At 38.6% G+C, this 19,780-nt stretch overlaps 1 protein-coding gene across 2 annotated transcripts in view; it reads left to right on the forward strand.

The window, feature by feature from the left end:
* LOC126820447 (carbohydrate sulfotransferase 1) overlaps nucleotides 1–18,752 on the forward strand; it is a 47,391-nt gene extending 28,639 nt beyond the window's left edge. The window contains exons 1-4 of one of the 2 annotated variants that reach the window (XM_050548446.2): nucleotides 5,658–5,709; nucleotides 11,435–11,546; nucleotides 15,874–16,147; nucleotides 16,811–18,752. In XM_050548446.2, coding sequence (XP_050404403.1) covers nucleotides 11,495–11,546; nucleotides 15,874–16,147; nucleotides 16,811–17,636 — 1,152 coding nt within the window. In that variant the 5' untranslated portion in view covers nucleotides 5,658–5,709; nucleotides 11,435–11,494 and the 3' untranslated portion in view covers nucleotides 17,637–18,752. Of the gene's footprint in view, nucleotides 1–5,657; nucleotides 5,710–11,434; nucleotides 11,547–15,873; nucleotides 16,148–16,810 lie in introns of those variants that run through there. The other variant, XM_050548443.2, reaches the window with a different exon arrangement.
* The last annotated feature ends 1,028 nt before the right edge of the window (nucleotides 18,753–19,780 follow it).

Genomic DNA, 19,780 nt, shown 5'->3' on the forward strand with positions numbered 1-19,780 from the left:
GTCAGAGTATTGACATTTATTGACGGACGATTTTTCGGTTCTTAATCCCCAGTCTGGATTGAGCAGAAAAACCAGCTGTCCAGATTGGTAGTCATTAGCTGGACAACAAGTTTTTTAAGTATATGGAAGCCACGGTGGGTAAGACGCTGGCTCGCTAGCCTGGAGATCTCGGGTTCGCTCCCTGTGTTGGCCGAGAAAGTTCATCGGGATTTTCCGACGTGGTTTCCCCTTGTTAGTTGTGCAGGACGGAGGACCTGACAAGGACAGCTGTCTAGACGTTCGGATGGAACGAAAAACCGAGGCCCGCGTACACATTGGCGTGCACGTAAAAGATCCCCTGCCAGTTGAAATTCGATATAAGAGTAGGCGTTAAACTCCATTTCATTTCTCAGAAAAAAAGGGTGGTGATGTGTGGAAAAGGTTTACTGAACAGTCCATATGCTGATTACACTGTTTTTGCCTTATTACACTATTTTGCCTATACCGTTTTTTTAGGACTTCGAATTTTGTCTAATGGTTTGGATTGTTCGTACTGGGTTCTTCGATTACCTACCTCTGCTAAAGACCCCTGCGCGCAAGCAAATTATTCAGATTTACACGTTAGTCCGGAAATGAAGGTCATATTTTACAGAAATTATTACCATCACCGAATCATTAAATTAGTTAAAATGAATTAACGTTTTAAGTAGTTCTTTAAGTACAGGTCAATCTAACTTTTTTGTAAAATCGATTTGACATTAATAATATATTGCAACAGTTGTTATAGTCCTCAGAGCCTGTAAACGTCTTGCTTGGTGCGTCACATAACGTTTTCTTAGTTCGTAAATATAGTTCAATAGATTAGACATTAAATATACGTTGTGGGAGAGCAAAATTTGCCTATTGTATCGAGGCTAGGCCTAACATTCAAACGCTAATATCTCGGTTCACAGTGGAGCAATTGACTGAAATTTTCAGCATAATTTTTCCTTTACATTATCTAGTTTTTTTAACAATTATAGTGAGAACTACCAGCTCTATATGTAATCTCCCATGATGCCGAGTTTGAGCCAAAATTTTAATCAAGTTCGTAACTTCGTATTTTGAAAAGTCCAACGAGTAAAAAAGATTTTTTTTTCATGACTTCATTGATAAATAAGTGAATGAATATTGTCACGTGAATGTCTATTTTGGGCGAATGTTTGCTGCCTGCAGTGCACGAACGAACCCATGACTAAACTTTCCTCAAATACACTGTTTTGAACTTAGTGGCAACAGGCTGTTAAAACATTTCAGTTTTAAAGGACATTATACTAAGTGCTAACAACCATGAAATCACTTACTTATCAAACAGTAAAAGTAAATGAAATGTGTTGGAACATTGTATTTTTTACTCCAACCGCGGTAACGCCATGAAAGAATTTTTCAACCTGCTCTTAATCAGATTCAAAGTATCAAAGGTTCTTCACGTGCTCGCCAACCATTGGTACTTGGCCTGCTCTCCACCCTTTACAACAAAGGAAAACAGCTGTTAAGAAATGAAATGGGGTTTAACGTCATTCTGTTCTGCTCCTATACTGGGCTTATGAAATCGGGCATGCGCCATGCAATGTGCTATAAGGGAAGATTTGCCCGGGCAGCGGCACTATGGCCTACACCTATTTCGATTTCCATCTGTCTAGGGTTCTGGGGATCACGTGGCTAAGTGGGTAAGACGCTAGCTCGCTAGCCTGGAGGTCGGGTGTTCGATCCCTGCATTTGCCGAGAAAGTTCATCCAGATTTTCCGGCGTGGTTCTCCCTTGTCAGTGATGCAGGACGGAGGGGCTGACAAGGAAAGCTGTCTAGTCGTTCGGATGGGACGAAAAACCGAGGTCCCGTGTACACATTGGCGTGCACGTAAAAGATCCCTTGGCAGTTGGAATTCGATATAAGAGTAGGCCATAGTGCCGCTGTTCGGGCAAAATTTCCCTCATAGCACACTGTATGGCGTATGCCCGTCTTCATTAGCCCAGGTTAGGAGCAGAACAGTAGGACGTTAAACTCCATTTCATTTCATTTCATTTCGTCTAGGGTTCTTTCAGGTCAAGGTGCACGCCCCATCCCACTGTCCTTGCCAGGCACCACTGACAAAACAGTCCGGGCCGGCAAATCCCTAGGAACACCGCGAGTGAGCCAGATACCCCACCCCTGTCTTACTCAGCAAGCCACTGCGGCTCCAAGAAGTAAAACACCATTAATCGTAGCGTGTGCCTGGTCGTTTGGGAGGATGAGCATTTAAGTATATAATTAAAAGCCAATTACACGCCTGATAACATGTCATGTATTCCAATTATAAAATATTAAACATGCATTATGCAAGAGCAAAATCTGCTTATTACAAGTCTTTCTTTAGGCCTGAAATGTTATCTAAATTATCAATTAGACATTAATTAACTTATCCAGACCATAATAAACTCTCGATGTCAAGGCTAGCCTTCGATGTAGGCTAGATTAGATTCCTATATGCCGCTAACGGCCAAAGATAATTAAATCAGAAAAAGTGGATAATCAAGACTATGCTGTTTATATTAATGATTTTAGTAATGATAACCGAGACTATGCAAAAATTTCACCGGCTTCTTTCTCGGCGCATACTTCATAGTGGATCAATTTGACTGAAATTTTCAGCAAATTACCTTTACACTATCTAGTTTTTAACTATTATAGCGAGACCTGCCATCTCTTTATCTTATCTCCCATAATGTATCTTTAATAATATCAAGCATTGTTGGTACACAACTCAGGAATGTATAGTATACATCATGATCAGTTTTATTCATCAGCAAGAGACGTCTCTGAAGATTTGCGTAGTTCAACGCGTTTGCTTCATATCATAAATGTCATTGAGTCAATTACAAGTAGTGTGGTTTCGACCCCAAGCTTATATGTTGACAATGAGATGGGTTGGCGGTCAAGTCTCATTGGTTTTCTTCCTGATTCTTGCCGACTAAGATTACCATATTAGCGAAGATGGCTATTTATTTTGACATAAGCGTTATTTTTGGTATCATAACTATTATTTGATTGTACCATAACCGGCATTTTGACACGGGTGTTAACGTTATCAGTATTTTGACATTACATTATGAGAGAGAGAGAGAGAAATGGGGTTTAACGTCCACCCGACACAAACCAGGTCACTTCGGGACCAACACATGGTTTAATTTTATTTCAATAATTTGCTTGCGCGTAGGGGTCTTTAGCAGTGGGAGGAAACCGGACATTACATTATGACACTGGCATCATGTATTAACGTTATCTTCTAATATCTCTGTAAAAGATGACTCCTTCAACACGTGACGTCTCATCACACGGCGTCAATCATTGACTCAATGGCGCGTGCATTGTTCACACAAGACTTTACTGGCTCGGGGAGAATGGAGTCTTTTACTTATTTTAATACCCATTTACACTTAGTAGGAAATAATATTTACCTACAAATACGTCAAACGTCTTTATTTATTTTTCTAATACATAAAAAAAAGTGTTTTAGAATTTATTTTGTCGGAGAAAAAAAGTTAATGTTTCTGGCTCATTAAGTCGCAACGATGTCATCCTTATCAGTGATTGTATATTACCACTATTGGTATTCTAACATAATTTCCTACACATAACCACTATTGGTATTAAAACATAACTTCCTACACATAAGACCACCAATTTTGTTTATGATTACATCATCTATTGGGGGATCACGTGGCTAAGTGGGTAAGACGCTGGCTCGCTAGCCTGTAGGTCGGTTGTTCGATCCAGATTTTCCTGCGTGGTTTCCCCTTGTCAGTGATGCAGGACGGAGGGCCTGACAAGGACAGCTGTCTAGTCCTTCGGATGAGACGAAAAACCGAGGTCCCGTGTATATATTTGAATGCACGTAAAAGATCCCCTGGCAGTTGGAATTCGATATAAGAGTAGGCGATAGTGCCGCTGCCCGGGCAAAATTTCCCTCATAGCACACTGTATGGCGTATGCCCGTCTTCATTAGGCCAGTATATAGAGCAGAACAGTAGGACGTTAAACCCATTTCATTTCATTTACATCATCTATTGGTGGCTAAGTGGGTAAGGCGCTGGCTCGCTAACCTGGAGGTCGGGTGTTCGTTCCCTGCATTGGCCGAGAAAGTTTATCCCGATTTTCCCGCTTGGTTCCCCCTTGTCAGTGATGCAGGACGGAGGGCCTGACAAGGACAGCTGTCTAGTCATTCGGATGAGACGCAAAACCGAGGTCCCGTGTACACATTGGAGTGCACGTAAAAGATCCCTTGACAGTTGGAATTCGATATAAGAGTAGGCCGTAGTGCCGCTGTCCGGGCAAAATTTCCCTCATGGCACACTGTATGGCGTATGCCCGTCTTCATTAGCCCAGTTCGGAGCAAAACAGTAGGACGTTAAACCCCATTTCATTTCATTTCATTTACATCATCTATTGTGGTATCTTTCCGCCGCACACGTGTATCCGTACCACTCACAACAATTCAAGAGACATCAAGCTCTCTATTTCGCTCCATCGTTTAGTACAGATCGGATTTTAGGTGCTTTTCAATTCTAATAGATGTTCATCTATTAATCGATTAAGACCCTATGATCGGGACTTAGACTATTCATAATCTCTCAAGCAAATGATCATTTTCTAAAATGTTCGGGACTTAGACTATTCATAATCTCTCAACCAAATGTCATGGCTCAGATATACGTCAAATCGATTCTAGCATCTGCCACAGAACCAAATATATCCATACGCTACCCCCAACACACCTCAATACGTGTCCTAAGTACGGTCTGCCTACCCTACCCCGGAAGCCCCAGCACGCCACTGTAGCAGACCGGGTAGCTCATCGACAATCTAAAGTCACATTTCGGACAAAGATACATATACCATGAAGAATAAATCAATAATCTGGTGGAATTTAAAAAAAAAACATGTCACTCTAACCAGCGCAATTCCGAATCGATCGTGACCAGCATTGTACGATTCTTGTCTCCCCGTTGCTTAGTAGCAATTATTATTATTTATTTTCATTGACCTACTAATCGAAAAAATCGATAAAGATAAAACCTTTGTAGTCAAAGTTGCGTATAGATGGCCATCTTTATTTTGGCCTAAGAAATCGATTTGGTTTTGTTCAGAAATGTTGTGAAATAGTTAACATCTGCTCGAGACAAACATGAATAGAATAGAATTTTATTGCATCGAACCGTCCTTTGAAGAAAAGATACAGAGAGAGAAATGGGGTTTAACGTCCACTCGACACAAACTAGGTCATTTCAATTTCAATTTTATTTCAATAATTCGCTTGCGCGTAGGGATCTTAAGCAGTGGGATGTAGCCGGAGGGCCCGGTGAAAACCCACGAGGTTGGGCAGGCAACCCTACTCCTTGTCACGTACAACCGGGTAATCGGTTTATAGAAGAGGAAAAACTCGTCTATATGTCCATTTAACCCTATCTGTTCATTTCATATCTAACTAAGATAATCATTTATCATTTAATATCTTTATCATCTTCATTATCAATCACATTCATAACAATTCACAGATGGAAATACGTTCTGGGGCGTGGCGATATAAGGTCGCTTTTCCAATAAGAAGAGTTTCTGTTAGGTTGAAAGCGAGCCTACGTTTCCTGTCTTTTCTTTTTAGATGGTTATTTAAAGTCCTGTATTTGGTGCGAAAACCATTAGTATCGATAAACAAGGTAGGCAAGGCTTTTGATGTACCTTGGGATTTATTATTATTCAGCACAATTAAAACAACAGCTCAATTTTGAATAAACCTTCGTTAAGCGCCAAAATACCAGACAGTCCCTAAATATGTCAAAAGTTTAAAATATGTACCATTTTACGATCATTTACAGGCAGATGTAACCATAATATATGCAGAAATAATGGCTTTCAGTGTTATTATTATATTTACAAACGCAGACAATTGAATATGGCGACTATCAATCAAATACATTTTTCCCCTTTCCTTCGGTAATTGATTATGAATTAAGACACTATATCCTTTTACAAACGCAGGCAATTAAATATGGCGACATAAAGAATTTGAATATTTTACGACAAATATAATTGTTCATTCTGTTAATACTGTTCTACTGGAATATTTATGAAACGTCTTTACATGATTCTATTCTATTTGAATAATTATGAAACATCTTTACATGATGCTATTTTATTTGAATAATTATGAAACATCTTTACATGATGCTATTCTATTTGAATAATTATGAAACATCTTTACATGATGCTATTTTATTTGAATATTTATGAAACATCTTTACATGATGCTATTCTATTTCAATAATTATGAAACATCTTTACATGATGCTACTTTATTTGAATATTCATGAAACATCTTTACATGATGCTTTTTTATTTGAATATTTATGAAACATCTTTACATGATGCTATTCTATTTGAATAATTATGAAACATTTTACATGATGCTATTCTATAATCATTATACACTACATCATTACATTCTCACTAAAACTTAATGTAATTCTACTGGAATAAATCTCTTTATATGCTATTCTACTGGAATAAATATCTTTATATGATGCGGGGGATCACGTGGCTAAGTGGGTATAACGCTGGCTCGCTAGCCTGGAGTTCGGGTGTTCGATCCCTGCATTGGCCGAGAAAGTTCATCCAGATTTTCCGGCGTGGTTTCCCCTTGTCAGTTATGCAGGGTGGAGGGCCCGACAAGGACAGCTGTCTAGTCGTTCGGATGGTACGAAAAACCGAGATCCCATGTACACATTGGCGTGCACGTAGAAGATCCCTTGGCAGTTAGAATTCGATATAATAGGCCGTAGCGCCGCTGCCCGGGCAAAATTTCCCTCATAGCACACAGTATGGCGTATGCCCGTCTTCATTAGCCGAGGTTATGAGCAGAACAGTAGGACGCTAAACCCCATTTCATTTCATTTCATTTTATATGATGCTATTCAACTGGAATAATTATCTTTATATGATGCTATTCTACTGGAACAATTATGAAGCATCTTTGCATGATGCTATTCTGATACATCATCTTATTCTCATTAGACATTTACAATCTGAATTAAGATTACCCGAAAGATAAGAAAGGGTGTCTACTCTTGTTTATCTTCCATCGGTTGCTTTTAGATTTAATTAGTACCGGAACCAACAACAAAGGCTTTGTACATTGACATTTACCGATATGGATTATTGGAACCTATTGTTGTAGTGTATCTTTGTATACATTTTAATTATTAATGTTTAAGTTTTTCGGTGCGATTTCTCCTTGTCAGTGTTGCAGGGTGTATGGCCTGGCAAGGACAGTGTCTAGTCGTCCCGTGTACACATTGACGTACACGTAAAAGAGCCCTTGACAGTTGAAATTCGAAATAAGAGTAGACCGTACCGCCGCTGTCCCCCATAGCACACTACATGGCGTACAACCATCTCTATTAGCCGGATCGTTGCACTACAGCAATTGGTGGAGATGTCGGGTAGAATATTTTCTGGCGAAACCGTTCACCGAGTGAAGTCATTAGCCATAGAGTTAGCCTTTACTCCTAGAAAATAATTCAGCATTATCATCGAATTGTTTTATTTTTAAAACTCATTTAGGATTTAATTTTAGTGGCATCCAAATATGAGCTCGACTTATTGAAAAAATCAGAAGAAATTGAAAACCTATGTATTAATCCTTAAAGGCTGTGTGCATCATTTACACTTTTCGAAATATATCTAATTTACAACGGCTTAAATGTTGGCCGAGAAAAGTCATCGGGATTTTCCGGCTAGGTTTCCTCTTGTCAGTGGTGCAGGACGGAGACCTGACAAGGACAGTTGTCTAGTCGTTCGAATAGGACAAAAATAGAGGCCCCGTGTACACATTGGTGTGCACGTAAAAGATCCCTTGGCAGTTTGAATTTGGTATCAGAGTGGACCGTAGCGCCGCTTTGTATTAATATTGCTAGAATTTTTGCTCTTAAAATTAATGGGGGCAGTATATTTCATTAAATAATATCTTTGGTGGCAAGTTGTTAAATTCACATATATGTAGAATTGTACTAAAATCAACTTAGTGAATAAGTGACAGTTGACACATAAAAAGAGTTATAGAGACAAAACATAGCTGGTTGTATGTGTCAATAAAATACCACGAGATTACACGTGCTGGGAAATTTACTAATTACATCATTTGGCTAAAGTAACCAATCATATCAGAAATTGCACAGGTTCAAGGCTATGAACAGGCTTTTCTGTGCATGATATCCATGAGCCCTATAAAAGAAATCATAGTAAACTTTTAAGTCAAACTTTCATTAGATTCCAGAGAGTTTACCATCTGAGTTCCTAGACAACAGACAGATTCTGGAAGGGAAAAGATGTAACCATTTCTATCAGCAGACTCGTCCATATGGAGTCTGGCTGGCCAGGGTCTGAAAATGACTTTAGTATTGTAATCTATACTATGCTTATATGTATCCAGCTTGATATATAAAATGTAAAAACGAACAGTTGCATTGTTATAACTACTGAGAAGACAAACGTCTTAAGAAAACAGTAAGAAGTAAATACACGTGAAGCAGAAGCAAAGACAGCTAGAGACAAATTCTAGACGATCACAAGGCTACTAAGATATGTAGTAAAAAAAGATGCATGGGTAGCACGTAGGATGTGGCGATCGGTTTTGCAACGCCCGCTCTCCGCGTCGGACAGAAAGGCCCATGGTGCTACAGCTTTCCGGGCAAAATTTCCCTCATTGCACACTATATGGCGTATGGCGTATGCCCGTCTTTATTATCCCAGTTGGAGCAAAACAGTAGGACGTCAAACCCATTTCATTCATTCGTTAGTACCATAAACAAAATAAAATTATAACGATAGATAATCTTCCGTCTTTGATTGAATTTGGTTTAAAAGAGGCCTATCGAAAGATTTTATCGAAGAATACAGATTGTTCTTGCTTTCTACCATGCCCCGTTTAAATTGTCTACAGAGAATTGCGAATTTCGGTTCAACATACTGAACGATACAGAACCATTTTTGGGTATTAATATTCAACATTCAGAATATTGTAGTGTGCAAGAGATTCCTTAATTTCAACAAATAACACTCAGAGAATTTAAAAGACAACTTCACATTAGAAATTATTTTTCCGATTTGAAAATCCATCTATAGTTCCATTGTTGCATCTTTGAATCACATTTTGTATGCACAATTCATGACAAATCAGCCAATCTGTTTCAGCAATAACTCGGTCATTTCGAGATACTAACATATTATGTTTCAATAATTCGTTTGTAGGATCGAAACCACACCCACTATACTCAATGACAAACTTTATGACCTAAAGTGCACGTGTTGAACCATTCGACACCCAGTTAATGCGAGTACAGGTTTTGGGGTGTGCCGTGTAATTTCATGTTGGCACAGAAAGCAATGATGCCAAGGGCAACATTCACACCAAACAAAATATACCATTGAAATATCACGGCTGACCCAAACGACTATTCAGACACGTTGATCAAACAAAGTCAAAATAAAGATCTATAAACTTGGCTATTAATATGCTTAATACTGGGGGATCACGTGGCTAAGTGGGTAAAACGCTGGCTCGCTATCCTGGAGGTCGGGTGTTCGATCCCTGCATTGGCCGAGAAAGTTCATCCAGATTTTCCGGCGTGGTTTCCCCCTGTCAGTGATGCTGGACGGAGGGCGTGACAAGGACAGCTTTTCTAGTCGTTCGGATGGGACGAAAAACCGAGGTCCCGTGTACACATTGGCGTGCACGTAAAAGATCCCTTGGCAGTTTGAATTCCATATAAGAGTAGGCCGTAGCGCCGCTGCCCGGGCAAAATTTCCCTCATAGCACACTGCATGGCGTATGCCCGTCTTCATTAGCCCAGGTTAGGAGCAGAACAGTAGGACGTTAAACCCCATTTCTTTCATTTCATTTTTGGTTTCGAATCCCCGGTTGTACGTGGCAAGGAGTAGGGTCGCCTGTCCAACCTCGTGGGTTTTCTCCGGGGCCTCCGGTTTCCTCCCACTGCTAAAGACCCCTACGCGCAAGCGAATTATGTAAATAAAATTAAACCATATGTTAGTCCCGAAATGACCTAGTTTGTGTCGAGTGGACGTTAAACCCCATTTCTCTCTCTCTCTTTTATTTCATTTTTGATTAATACTGCTCTGTCACATTACTATGATTAATCTGATGATAAATTGTCAACTTGTGCGATATTCCCACCTGTTACAGCAAAATTTCGTTCCGACTTAATAGATTGTTGTTCTTTTCCTTAAAAGATCTAACTAAAAATATTGTCAATGTAAATTGTTAACTAGTCTGATGTTTCCGGGGGGGGGGGGGGGGAATGGCCGAATAGTTAGCACGTGCGAGCTGTATCATAAGGCCTGTCATTGAGTCAATTGGCGTGGTTTCGAATCCCGGTTGTACGTGACAAGGAGTAGGGTCGCCTGTTTTCACCGGATCCTCCGGTTTCCTCCCACTGCTAAAGACCCCTAAGCACAAGCGAATTATTAAAAATAACAAATGAAACCATATGTTAGTCCCGAAGTTATGTGGAAGTTAAACCCCATCTCTCTTTACCGGGGCCCTTTATGATTGTGAAGACTTAAAAATCTCTGCGCGAAAATTATTCTTTTTTTTTACCTAAAATATTTGTTGTTTTGGAGGATTAAAATGCCTTTTTTTGCTCGTTAATTTTTTTTCTTTCTTTCTTTTTTATTTTATTTTTGAAAGTCTGTTCGAAAATGATATTTTTTTGCTTAAAATATGGGTTCTTTTTGGATGGAGATGCCCATTTTGTCCATGAAAATATCGAGATACATTTACCCACCCAAACCCCACACACGTCCTGTTCAATACTAGAGTATGTGTATTACATGGGAATCTAGTATTGTGTAATATAGGTTTCATTTCACTTTTCAAGTATTCTTTTTTCTAATTTTGGTATGAATACGAAAGGGGCTTGACTCCCCCCAAACATTAATAATTCGTAGCTGTCTATCAACCATAAACTGTTAAAGATACATTATGGGAGATTAAAGAACTGGCAGTTCTCTCTATAATAGTTAAAAACTAGATAATGTAAAAGGGAATTTGCTGAAAATTTCAGTCAAATTCATCCACACTGAACTGAGAATTTAGCGATTGAATTTTCGGCCTAGCCTCGATCATCATTACTAAAGTCGGTATGATAAAAAAACATAGTCTCGATTATCAATTTCATGATTAAATCATGAATGAAAGTTGAGCAGCAAATCGGATCCTAATCCAGCAAATATCGCAGGCTAGCGATGACATCGAGAGTTGGTTATTATCTTGATAAGTTAATTAATGTCTAATGAATAATTTAGATAACATTTCAATCCTAAAGCCCAATTCAAATGCTACTATTATTATCTATTCCTTTTTTTCAGATATGTTTAAAATGTGGATTTGTAAGAAGTGGCTATAGAGTAAAGCCATCTGTGTATTTGATGTTATGTGTATTTACCCTAATATCTTTAATTTATTTCAACAACAATTCAGGTAAGTTTAGAGGGGCATTAGGTAAGATTAGATAACGAGCTGGCAGTTCTGGCTTTAATGGTTAATAAATAGATAATGAAAACAGAAAATGCTGAACATTTCAGCCAAATTGATTCATACTGAACCGAGATATGAACGATTCAATATTTGGCTAGCCTCGGTCATCATGACTAACGTTGGTTCTATAATAATCAAAGTCTCGATTATCCATTTCACGTTAAATTATCCACCTCATAATATATTCAAATCCACTAAACATCACAGGCTTACGATGGCAGATTTATCTCTTGCATAGAGCATGTTTAAGATCCAAAGAAAGACCTGCAATAGGCAGATTTAGCTCTTGCATAATTCATGTTTAAAATAAATGAACGTGAACAAGACAATCATGAAATTCAGATGCACCATACAACTCTTGTTCTCCCGTCCATCATTTCTAGTGTAATTCAATAAACATACATTATGCAGGAGCTAAATCTGCCTATTGCAAGTCTTTATTTAGGCTTCAGATGTTAAAAAATTATTTACACGGCAAGCTCAATTTCAACTCTGTAGACCCACGGATGGCTTGGATACAGTTTGGATTTAAACAGTCGTCCATTTAAAATTAAATCAATAAATGGCGGACCAAGCTAACGTTTACCGTTAGTCGCTGATGTCACTACCGGAAACTGGTGATGAAAGGCCTGCCAAGCGAGGCTACCATAGCCATCGAGCATGTTACTTGATAATTGAGAATATGTATTTATGTCAACATATCTCCCAACAGGACCGGTTGTAGGAAATGCGGGATCCAACTTGGAAAGCCCGACGTTACAGGATATGAATACATTGCAGGGTATGAATAACTTTAACTAGGCCTATATTCATTCATATTTAAGGCCATCTATGCTTCACTTCACAATTGGTATGTGTACAGTATCATAGTAAAATTTGTAGCTTCATTTTTTGTTGCCTATCCAACAAACCAAGAAATAGATCCACAAATCTGATTTTCACTCGTGCTCCAGTAATAGTGAAATGATAAAAAAAATATAGATGTGTACTGCACATATTTTAGCTTTAGCTCCACAAATCTGATTTACATTCGCGCTTCAGCAATAACAAAATGATAAAAAAATATAAGATCATAGATATGTACTGCACTTTTCATATTTTAGCTGCAGTTTTTGTTCTCTATCCAACAAATCAAGAAATAGCTCCACAAATCGCACTTTTCTTTAAAGTTGCAATTTCATATTTTTACGTTATATTTTTAAAATCTATCAAAATAAAGCCTTAAAATAGATGGTATTTATAAACAGTCCTACCTTGTTAAAGAATAATCCTATTAATCCTATAATTCACAATTGCCAGTTGAGAAATTGGCAAAAATATCCTTTTCCACTTCAAATTCAAACGTTTGAGGATAGCTACTCCATAGTGGAGAATAGAAAACAGGGGAGGTAATTGGGAGGTAATTGTGTTATCATTTCCGGTGTAAATGAGTTTTAAGAGTGAGAATGACACCTATAATCGTATGATAATGAGTTGACAACCTATTGAGCAAAAGACATAGAAATAATTATGTTTTGACTTTCTTAGAAAATATGAAATTGTAACTTTAACTCGTTGAACTGTTTTATAGAAAACCGATTAGATTTTCACTTCGATTTTTTTTATCTATCCAACATACCCGAAATTAGTACTACAAATCTGTTTTACACTAGCGCTTCGTCAATAACGAAATGATGAAACAAATATAAGAATAGGTCGAGTAGACAACCAAGTTCATAGATATGTAAGTAGGTCTATACTGCACTTTTCTTTTGTAACTCGCTGAACTGCTTTATCGATTGGCGATTTCGTTCGTTTGACACGTTTCACTCTGATCGGATAAATTAGTGGTCAGGCAACAGGCGGTATCTGGACAGATCTATTTATCTCGACGATCAGTACCTGAAATACTGCCAGACTGCATTTACCGGCAGTCTGTTTTTCAAGACAGAACCCCCCCCCCCTTCCCAACCCCTAGTTGAAGCTCGCGGCTTTGCCCATTTAAACTTAGACTTTAACACAGCTTTGCCCCCTCCCCTCCAACCACCGGCCGCTAGCGCCGCCACTACCTCCGCCAGCTTCCGCAACGGCCCCCAACCACCTTCTTCTACCCTTCCAATCGTTTTCTGCCCATTGCAAACTGATGATAATGTTAATGATGATGCTGATGATGAAACAATTTTTCCATGCATTCGATTTTATTCGAGTCCTCGATTGTTCACATACAGACTGTAATACCTCAGTTAGAATGGTTTAGGGGACCTGTTCTCGGATGTAGAGTATTGAACCCACTAAATTTATATTATTGATATACACTTGTAATTTCCTTGGATGTGAGTATGTGTGTGTACTCGGTTGTTGGCGTTTACCATACACAGCGTCTCTATTTGTCCATATTAAAACATAATATGCGTGCTTGGTTGATCACATTAATAAATGACTGTTGTATCGCGATATTGTACCATAAATAAATATTAAACGGTTATATTGTCTTTTTTTCCCATGTGTGATCAAAAGGGGTGGTGGGGGGGGGGAGGGGAGAAAACGTAGTTATTTACAGGTCAAAGACCACAATAAATGTCAAGTCCACAGTATGACATCGTTTGGTGGCGTTCCGAACATACACCATGCGTGTCCTCGGTTAGGCGTAACTAGCATAGGTGCTCAGTCAGTCGTATTTCCCAATTGTCTGCAACCATCTATGTGTCCGCATTTCTTCTGTAAAAAGTCAAATGCATACAATATATAAATTGAGGTATTATTTATATTTTTTCTAAATCGTTTGATGTACTAGAGTACAGAAATAACGGTGATTTTTAGTTACGTGGAATATTTATAAATATATGTATTTATGTGTGTCTGTTGGTCGCATACAGGGCACAATTCCTAATAGATTGTCTTGAAACTTCGCATACTTATTCTTTATACACTAAGGACGATTCCTATTGTTTTCGGTGCATTCCTGAATCCTAGGGGCAGAGCCACGCCCAAGTTTTCTGTTTATAGTATACAGGCTGCAATTCTGAATGGATTATCTTGGAACTTGGCATATGTATTTCTTATGGCATGTCCCGACCTCCAGGAGCAGAGCCACCCCAATTTTTCAGTTTATCGTATACATCTTGGAACTTGGCATAGGTATTCCTTATTGCCGAAGGAGGACAACTATTGATTTTGGCGCATAATCCGACCCCCTTGGGAAGTGCCACACATCCTTTTTTGTTAATATTTTGTCTGTAAATTTTGCAAAACAAACACACCGCCTAGCCTTCTTTGCCTCGTGTCATATTACTGTCCTTTCACCCATTTAATATTTCATTCTCTATCAATCAAGAGAGAGAGAGAGAAATGGGATTTAACGTCCACTCGACACAAACTAGGTCATTTCGGGACTAATATATGGTTTAATTTTATTTACATAATTCGCTTGCGCATAGGGGTCTTTAGCAGTGGGAGGAAACCGGAGGACCCGGAGAAAACCCACGAGGTTGGACAGGCGACCCTACTCCTTGCCACGTACAACCGGGGATTCGAAACCACGCCAGTCGACTCAATGACAGACTTTATGATACAGCGCGCGCACGCTAACCATTCAGCCATCCACCCCACCCCCCCTCTATCAATCAAAGCAGGAATGTGGACGTATATTGCAGCGGTGGCGATGCTCTCGTTAAATTAAATCATTGACTGACAATCGTATTTAAAGTTGTTGAAAGTCTCGAGGATATGATGGCATCGAGAGTTGATTATGGTCTTGCCAAGTTAATAAATGTCTAATTAATAATTTATAAAGTCCTGCAATAGGCAGATTTAGCTCTTGAATAATGACTCTTTAAAGAGGGAATACTTAGATTGCCTGGGCGGTGCCCTTATTCAACAAAAGATAAAACTAACATATTTTAGGGATACAGATTAGCCCAAGGCTAATCAAAGGGCTGCAATCTTAAAATATTTTCGTTTAAGCTTTTTTGCAAACATGATATCGTGTTTAGTGTATGTCTCCACCAGGACATGCTGCACCCCAAAAAAAAGTTCTAGTCACAAATATCCCCTCAATATCGCTAAATGAAAGGACTGAATATTATTTTGTCAATTTTTTTTCACCGATGAATATTATTTTGTCTTATATTTTCACCGAGAAAGTATTATTTTATCTACTTTTTCACCGATAAAATATTATTTTGTCTACTTTTTCACCGAGGATTATTTTCAGCAGAAACAAGGTCCAGAGAAGAATGTCTGTATTTCAATCAATACACAATACATGTAAGTGATTTTTTTTGTATTTTAGCAATGGGATCAAGGGCCAGACTGACTAATAGTTCCGACTCAAGATTATGGCAGCTTCTACGGAGCTTAGGGTCAGGTATTGGTGTAACAACACATGTAAAGGATGATAGAAAGAGAGTTATCCTTGTCACATATCCTCGAGGCGGAAGTACGTTTACTGCTGATGTTATCCAGGCAAACAGTGATGTTTTCTTTATATTTGAACCACTTTATCCAACATTGGTAGAATACACGGGTAAAGATTTACTAATAACAGATAATGGTATAAAGAAAAGGTAATAATATACTTATATATTCTCAGAAAAAAGTTCCGGTGTGCAAAACGGAGGGCCTGACAAGGACAGCTGTCTAATGGGATGAAAAACCGAGGACCCGTATATATACATTGGCGTGCACGTAAAAGATCCCCTGGAAGTTGGAATTCGATATAAGAGTAGGCCTTAGTGCCGCTGTCCGGGCAAAATTTCCCTCATAGCACACTGTATGGCGTATGTCCGTCTTCATTAGCCCAGTAGGAGCAGAACAGTGTGGCATAAAACTCCATTTCATTTCTCAGAAAAAAGGGGTGGTGATGTGTGGAAATGGTCTAATCTCATACTTACACGCGACAAGCAGTCCGACTATCTATTTGTTTATCTGGGTTCTTCGGTTACCTACCACCACTACAGATCCTTGCGCGCAAGCAAATTATTCAGATTTACACGTTAGTCCGGAAATGACGTACTGCAACGAAATAATTCCTCCGGTTTCATCCCACTGCTAAAGACCCCTACGCACAAACGAATTATTGAAATGAAACCTAGTTTGTGTCGAGTTGACGTTACCCCCCACCCCCCTCTCTCTCTCTCTCCCTCTCTCTCGAATGGATAAATGAGATACAAGGGCAATCGCTTTAAGTTGTGATGTTCATAAATGCATCCACCCTTGTTTATTTACAGAATTAAAAGAAATATGACGTCATATACAGAAGAAGTGAAGAAAGTAATGAAGGCGTTTTTAAACTGTGATTCTAGCTTATTTGACTTGCCCCTTTATGTTTTAAAAAGTCCACTTTTACGTGTTCGTGACGATACTTCTCCATTATATGAATGTGCAGTTAAAATAGAAAAATATAACCAAACTCTTATATCACATTGTGTGAAGAAATATATAAAATCATGTGAGAAAAAAAAAATTATCCTTGTTAAGACAATTCGATATCCATCTGAAATCCTATACAATCAAATGAAGAACGATCCTAATTTGTATGTAGTGTATTTGATGCGCGACCCCAGAGGTATCATTTCATCCCAGATGACAAATTTTCAAAACTTCGAGTGGAAAAATATTAATCGTGCATCAAAAGAGATTTGCACTTTAATGGAGAAAGATATTCAAGTAATGGAGGCTCTACATGACCTGTATCCAGACAGAGTTAAGTTAATGCGATATGAATCGATAGCATTCAATCCTCTCGGTGGTGCTACTGATATTTACAAATTTTTAGAATTAAATTTAACAAAAAATGTTACAAACATTATAAAAAAGCACACCAAATCCAATGAAACGAGCTGTAGTATTGGCTGTACTGTGCGCAAAAATTCCAAAAGTGTACCATATAAATGGCGGGTTGGTGCCAATTTTAAATATATGCAAAAAATAGACAGAAGTTGTGGAAATGTGTATACCAAAATGTGTTATGTGCCTGTTGATAATATCAAACAATTAAAAAACGCGTCATTTTCGTTAATAAAACCTTGTCCAGAGTATGGGGCTATTATGTAAATGTATGGGGGGGGGGGGGGTCTAGAACACAAATGATCTAACTTTTAACTTTTGCCAGTAATATTAAAACATCAGGGTATTTCGGTACCAATTAAACACGTGATCTCCCTTTAGTGTATTGCAATGGTTGTGCACCATATTACACGTATTGTGATCTAATTACCAATAGTTACAATTAATAGATCACTTGTGTTGTAGATGCGACCCCATCCCAATTGATGTAGGATGGGCTTCGGTTGGTTTAAAATACCTTCCTTCTTACATTTCTGCTGTTTCGTTTGGATACTGGATGCTCGAACCCTACAATTTCGATTGTCCACAACCTGGAAGGTGGCGGAGGGAAATGTCGGAGAGGAAGACTTTTTACACCTAAAGACCGAGTGTTTTTGTGTGTTCGTGGTGTACTATTTCTTCCATGTTTTGAGCGCCTGAGAATTGTATGGCGTATCGGAATTGGACTCTAATTTAATTAGACTACAATTTCGTTTCCTTATTTTATTCTGATTTCCTGATTTTTACACCACGTTTTGAACTATTATACTTCAAAACGGTGTCCTGTCAGGGTTAGATCTATTTGATAAGGCCAACTTCAAGTTTGGTCAAAGGTCACGAGATGTAAACAGGGCTAGCGCTAATCCCAATCCTAAAACTAACCCTGGACCTGACCCTAATGCTTACTCTAACCCTAACCTCCAATCTCGCCAACAATCACGTACCCTAACCTTATTTACGTCTCAGCGACCTTGACGAAAATTGAGCTGGCCTTATTAGTCGTTCTGTCAGTGACAGTTCTGTGTAAAGCAACCGGTATATACATATATACGCAAAAGGGTCACAGAATCGCCCTCACGTGCACTTAGATTTTAAAATTCTCATAATTCACGTAGGCATGTATGCCAACTGATAAGTTCATGAGTCAGTAAGATCACTCGATTTGGACACTCGGCACACCTCTACATCGAGCCTCGGCTGTATGACGGTATGTGATATTGTACCTACGCCTATACAATTGCGATGCGGCACCGGTTTACTTATTAGGAAAACATGCCGCTTTTAAAAAGAGATTATTAAAATTGCGTCGTTCGAAGCGTGTGTAGAATATTTAGTGCAAAGTTGTCCTTGTTTGAAGAAAATCGGATAAACTTGAAAGAAAAACAGCTTCAGACTTTGAAATATTTGTATGATAAAACAGTCTTCCAAGGCGTCGTCATGGGCAACGCCGTTGGTAATCCGGGAACTTGAAAGTAATTCCAGTGGCGGACTTCGTCATACAGCCGAGGCTAGATGTAGGGTACTGGAATCTGCTGAAGTTTGCCGAGTGGCGATCTGGACAGTTTTCAAAGAAATGTCTGATCATATCAGTGAAATATATCACGCAAACATAAAAGAAACGGAAATGATAGCTTATTCTAATCAGTGTTTTGAAAAGTTATGTCCCGGTTAGAACTCCGTGTGCCTCCATTTTAGTGCTTTCAAATTTTATGTATACATTTATATGACGGGTTTCATACTTTTATTTTAGAATATATTTATATATCAGGCCTAAAGAAAGATCTACAATATGCAGATTTAGCTCTTGCATAATGCCTGTTTTATTATGAATGGATTTTAAATAATTTTCTGTGATTGTATATAAAAAAACACTGGTTTTATTAGTAGCCTATATAACTTTTATATTTTCATTATGTGTTTTCTTTAAACAATGAAGGTTGCCTGTCCAACCTCGTGGGTTTTCTCCGGGTCCCCAGGTTTCCTCCCACTGCTAAAGACCCTTACGCGCAAGGGAATTATTGAAATAAAATTAAACCATGATATGTTAGTCCCGAAATGACCTAGTCGCTGTCGAGTGGACGTTAAACCCCATTTCTCTCTCTCTTTCTCTCTCTTTAAACAATGTATTCAATACATTACCATTGCCTTTGATTTCTGACACTCCTATGTTTTACCCATATCAAAGATCTGGTCATTTAACGTCCACTCGGGACTAACATATTGTTCATATGTTAGTCCCGAAATGACCTAGTTTGTGTCGAGTGAACGTTAAACCCCATTTCTCTCTCTCTCTCTAACATAATGGTTCAATTTTATTTCAATAATTCGCTTGCGCGTAGGGGGTCTTTAGCAATGGGGGGAAGCCGTAGGAC

This window comes from Patella vulgata, chromosome 5 (genome assembly GCF_932274485.2).
Source record: "Patella vulgata chromosome 5, xgPatVulg1.2, whole genome shotgun sequence".
In the NCBI taxonomy this organism is placed as follows: Eukaryota; Metazoa; Mollusca; class Gastropoda; family Patellidae; genus Patella; species Patella vulgata.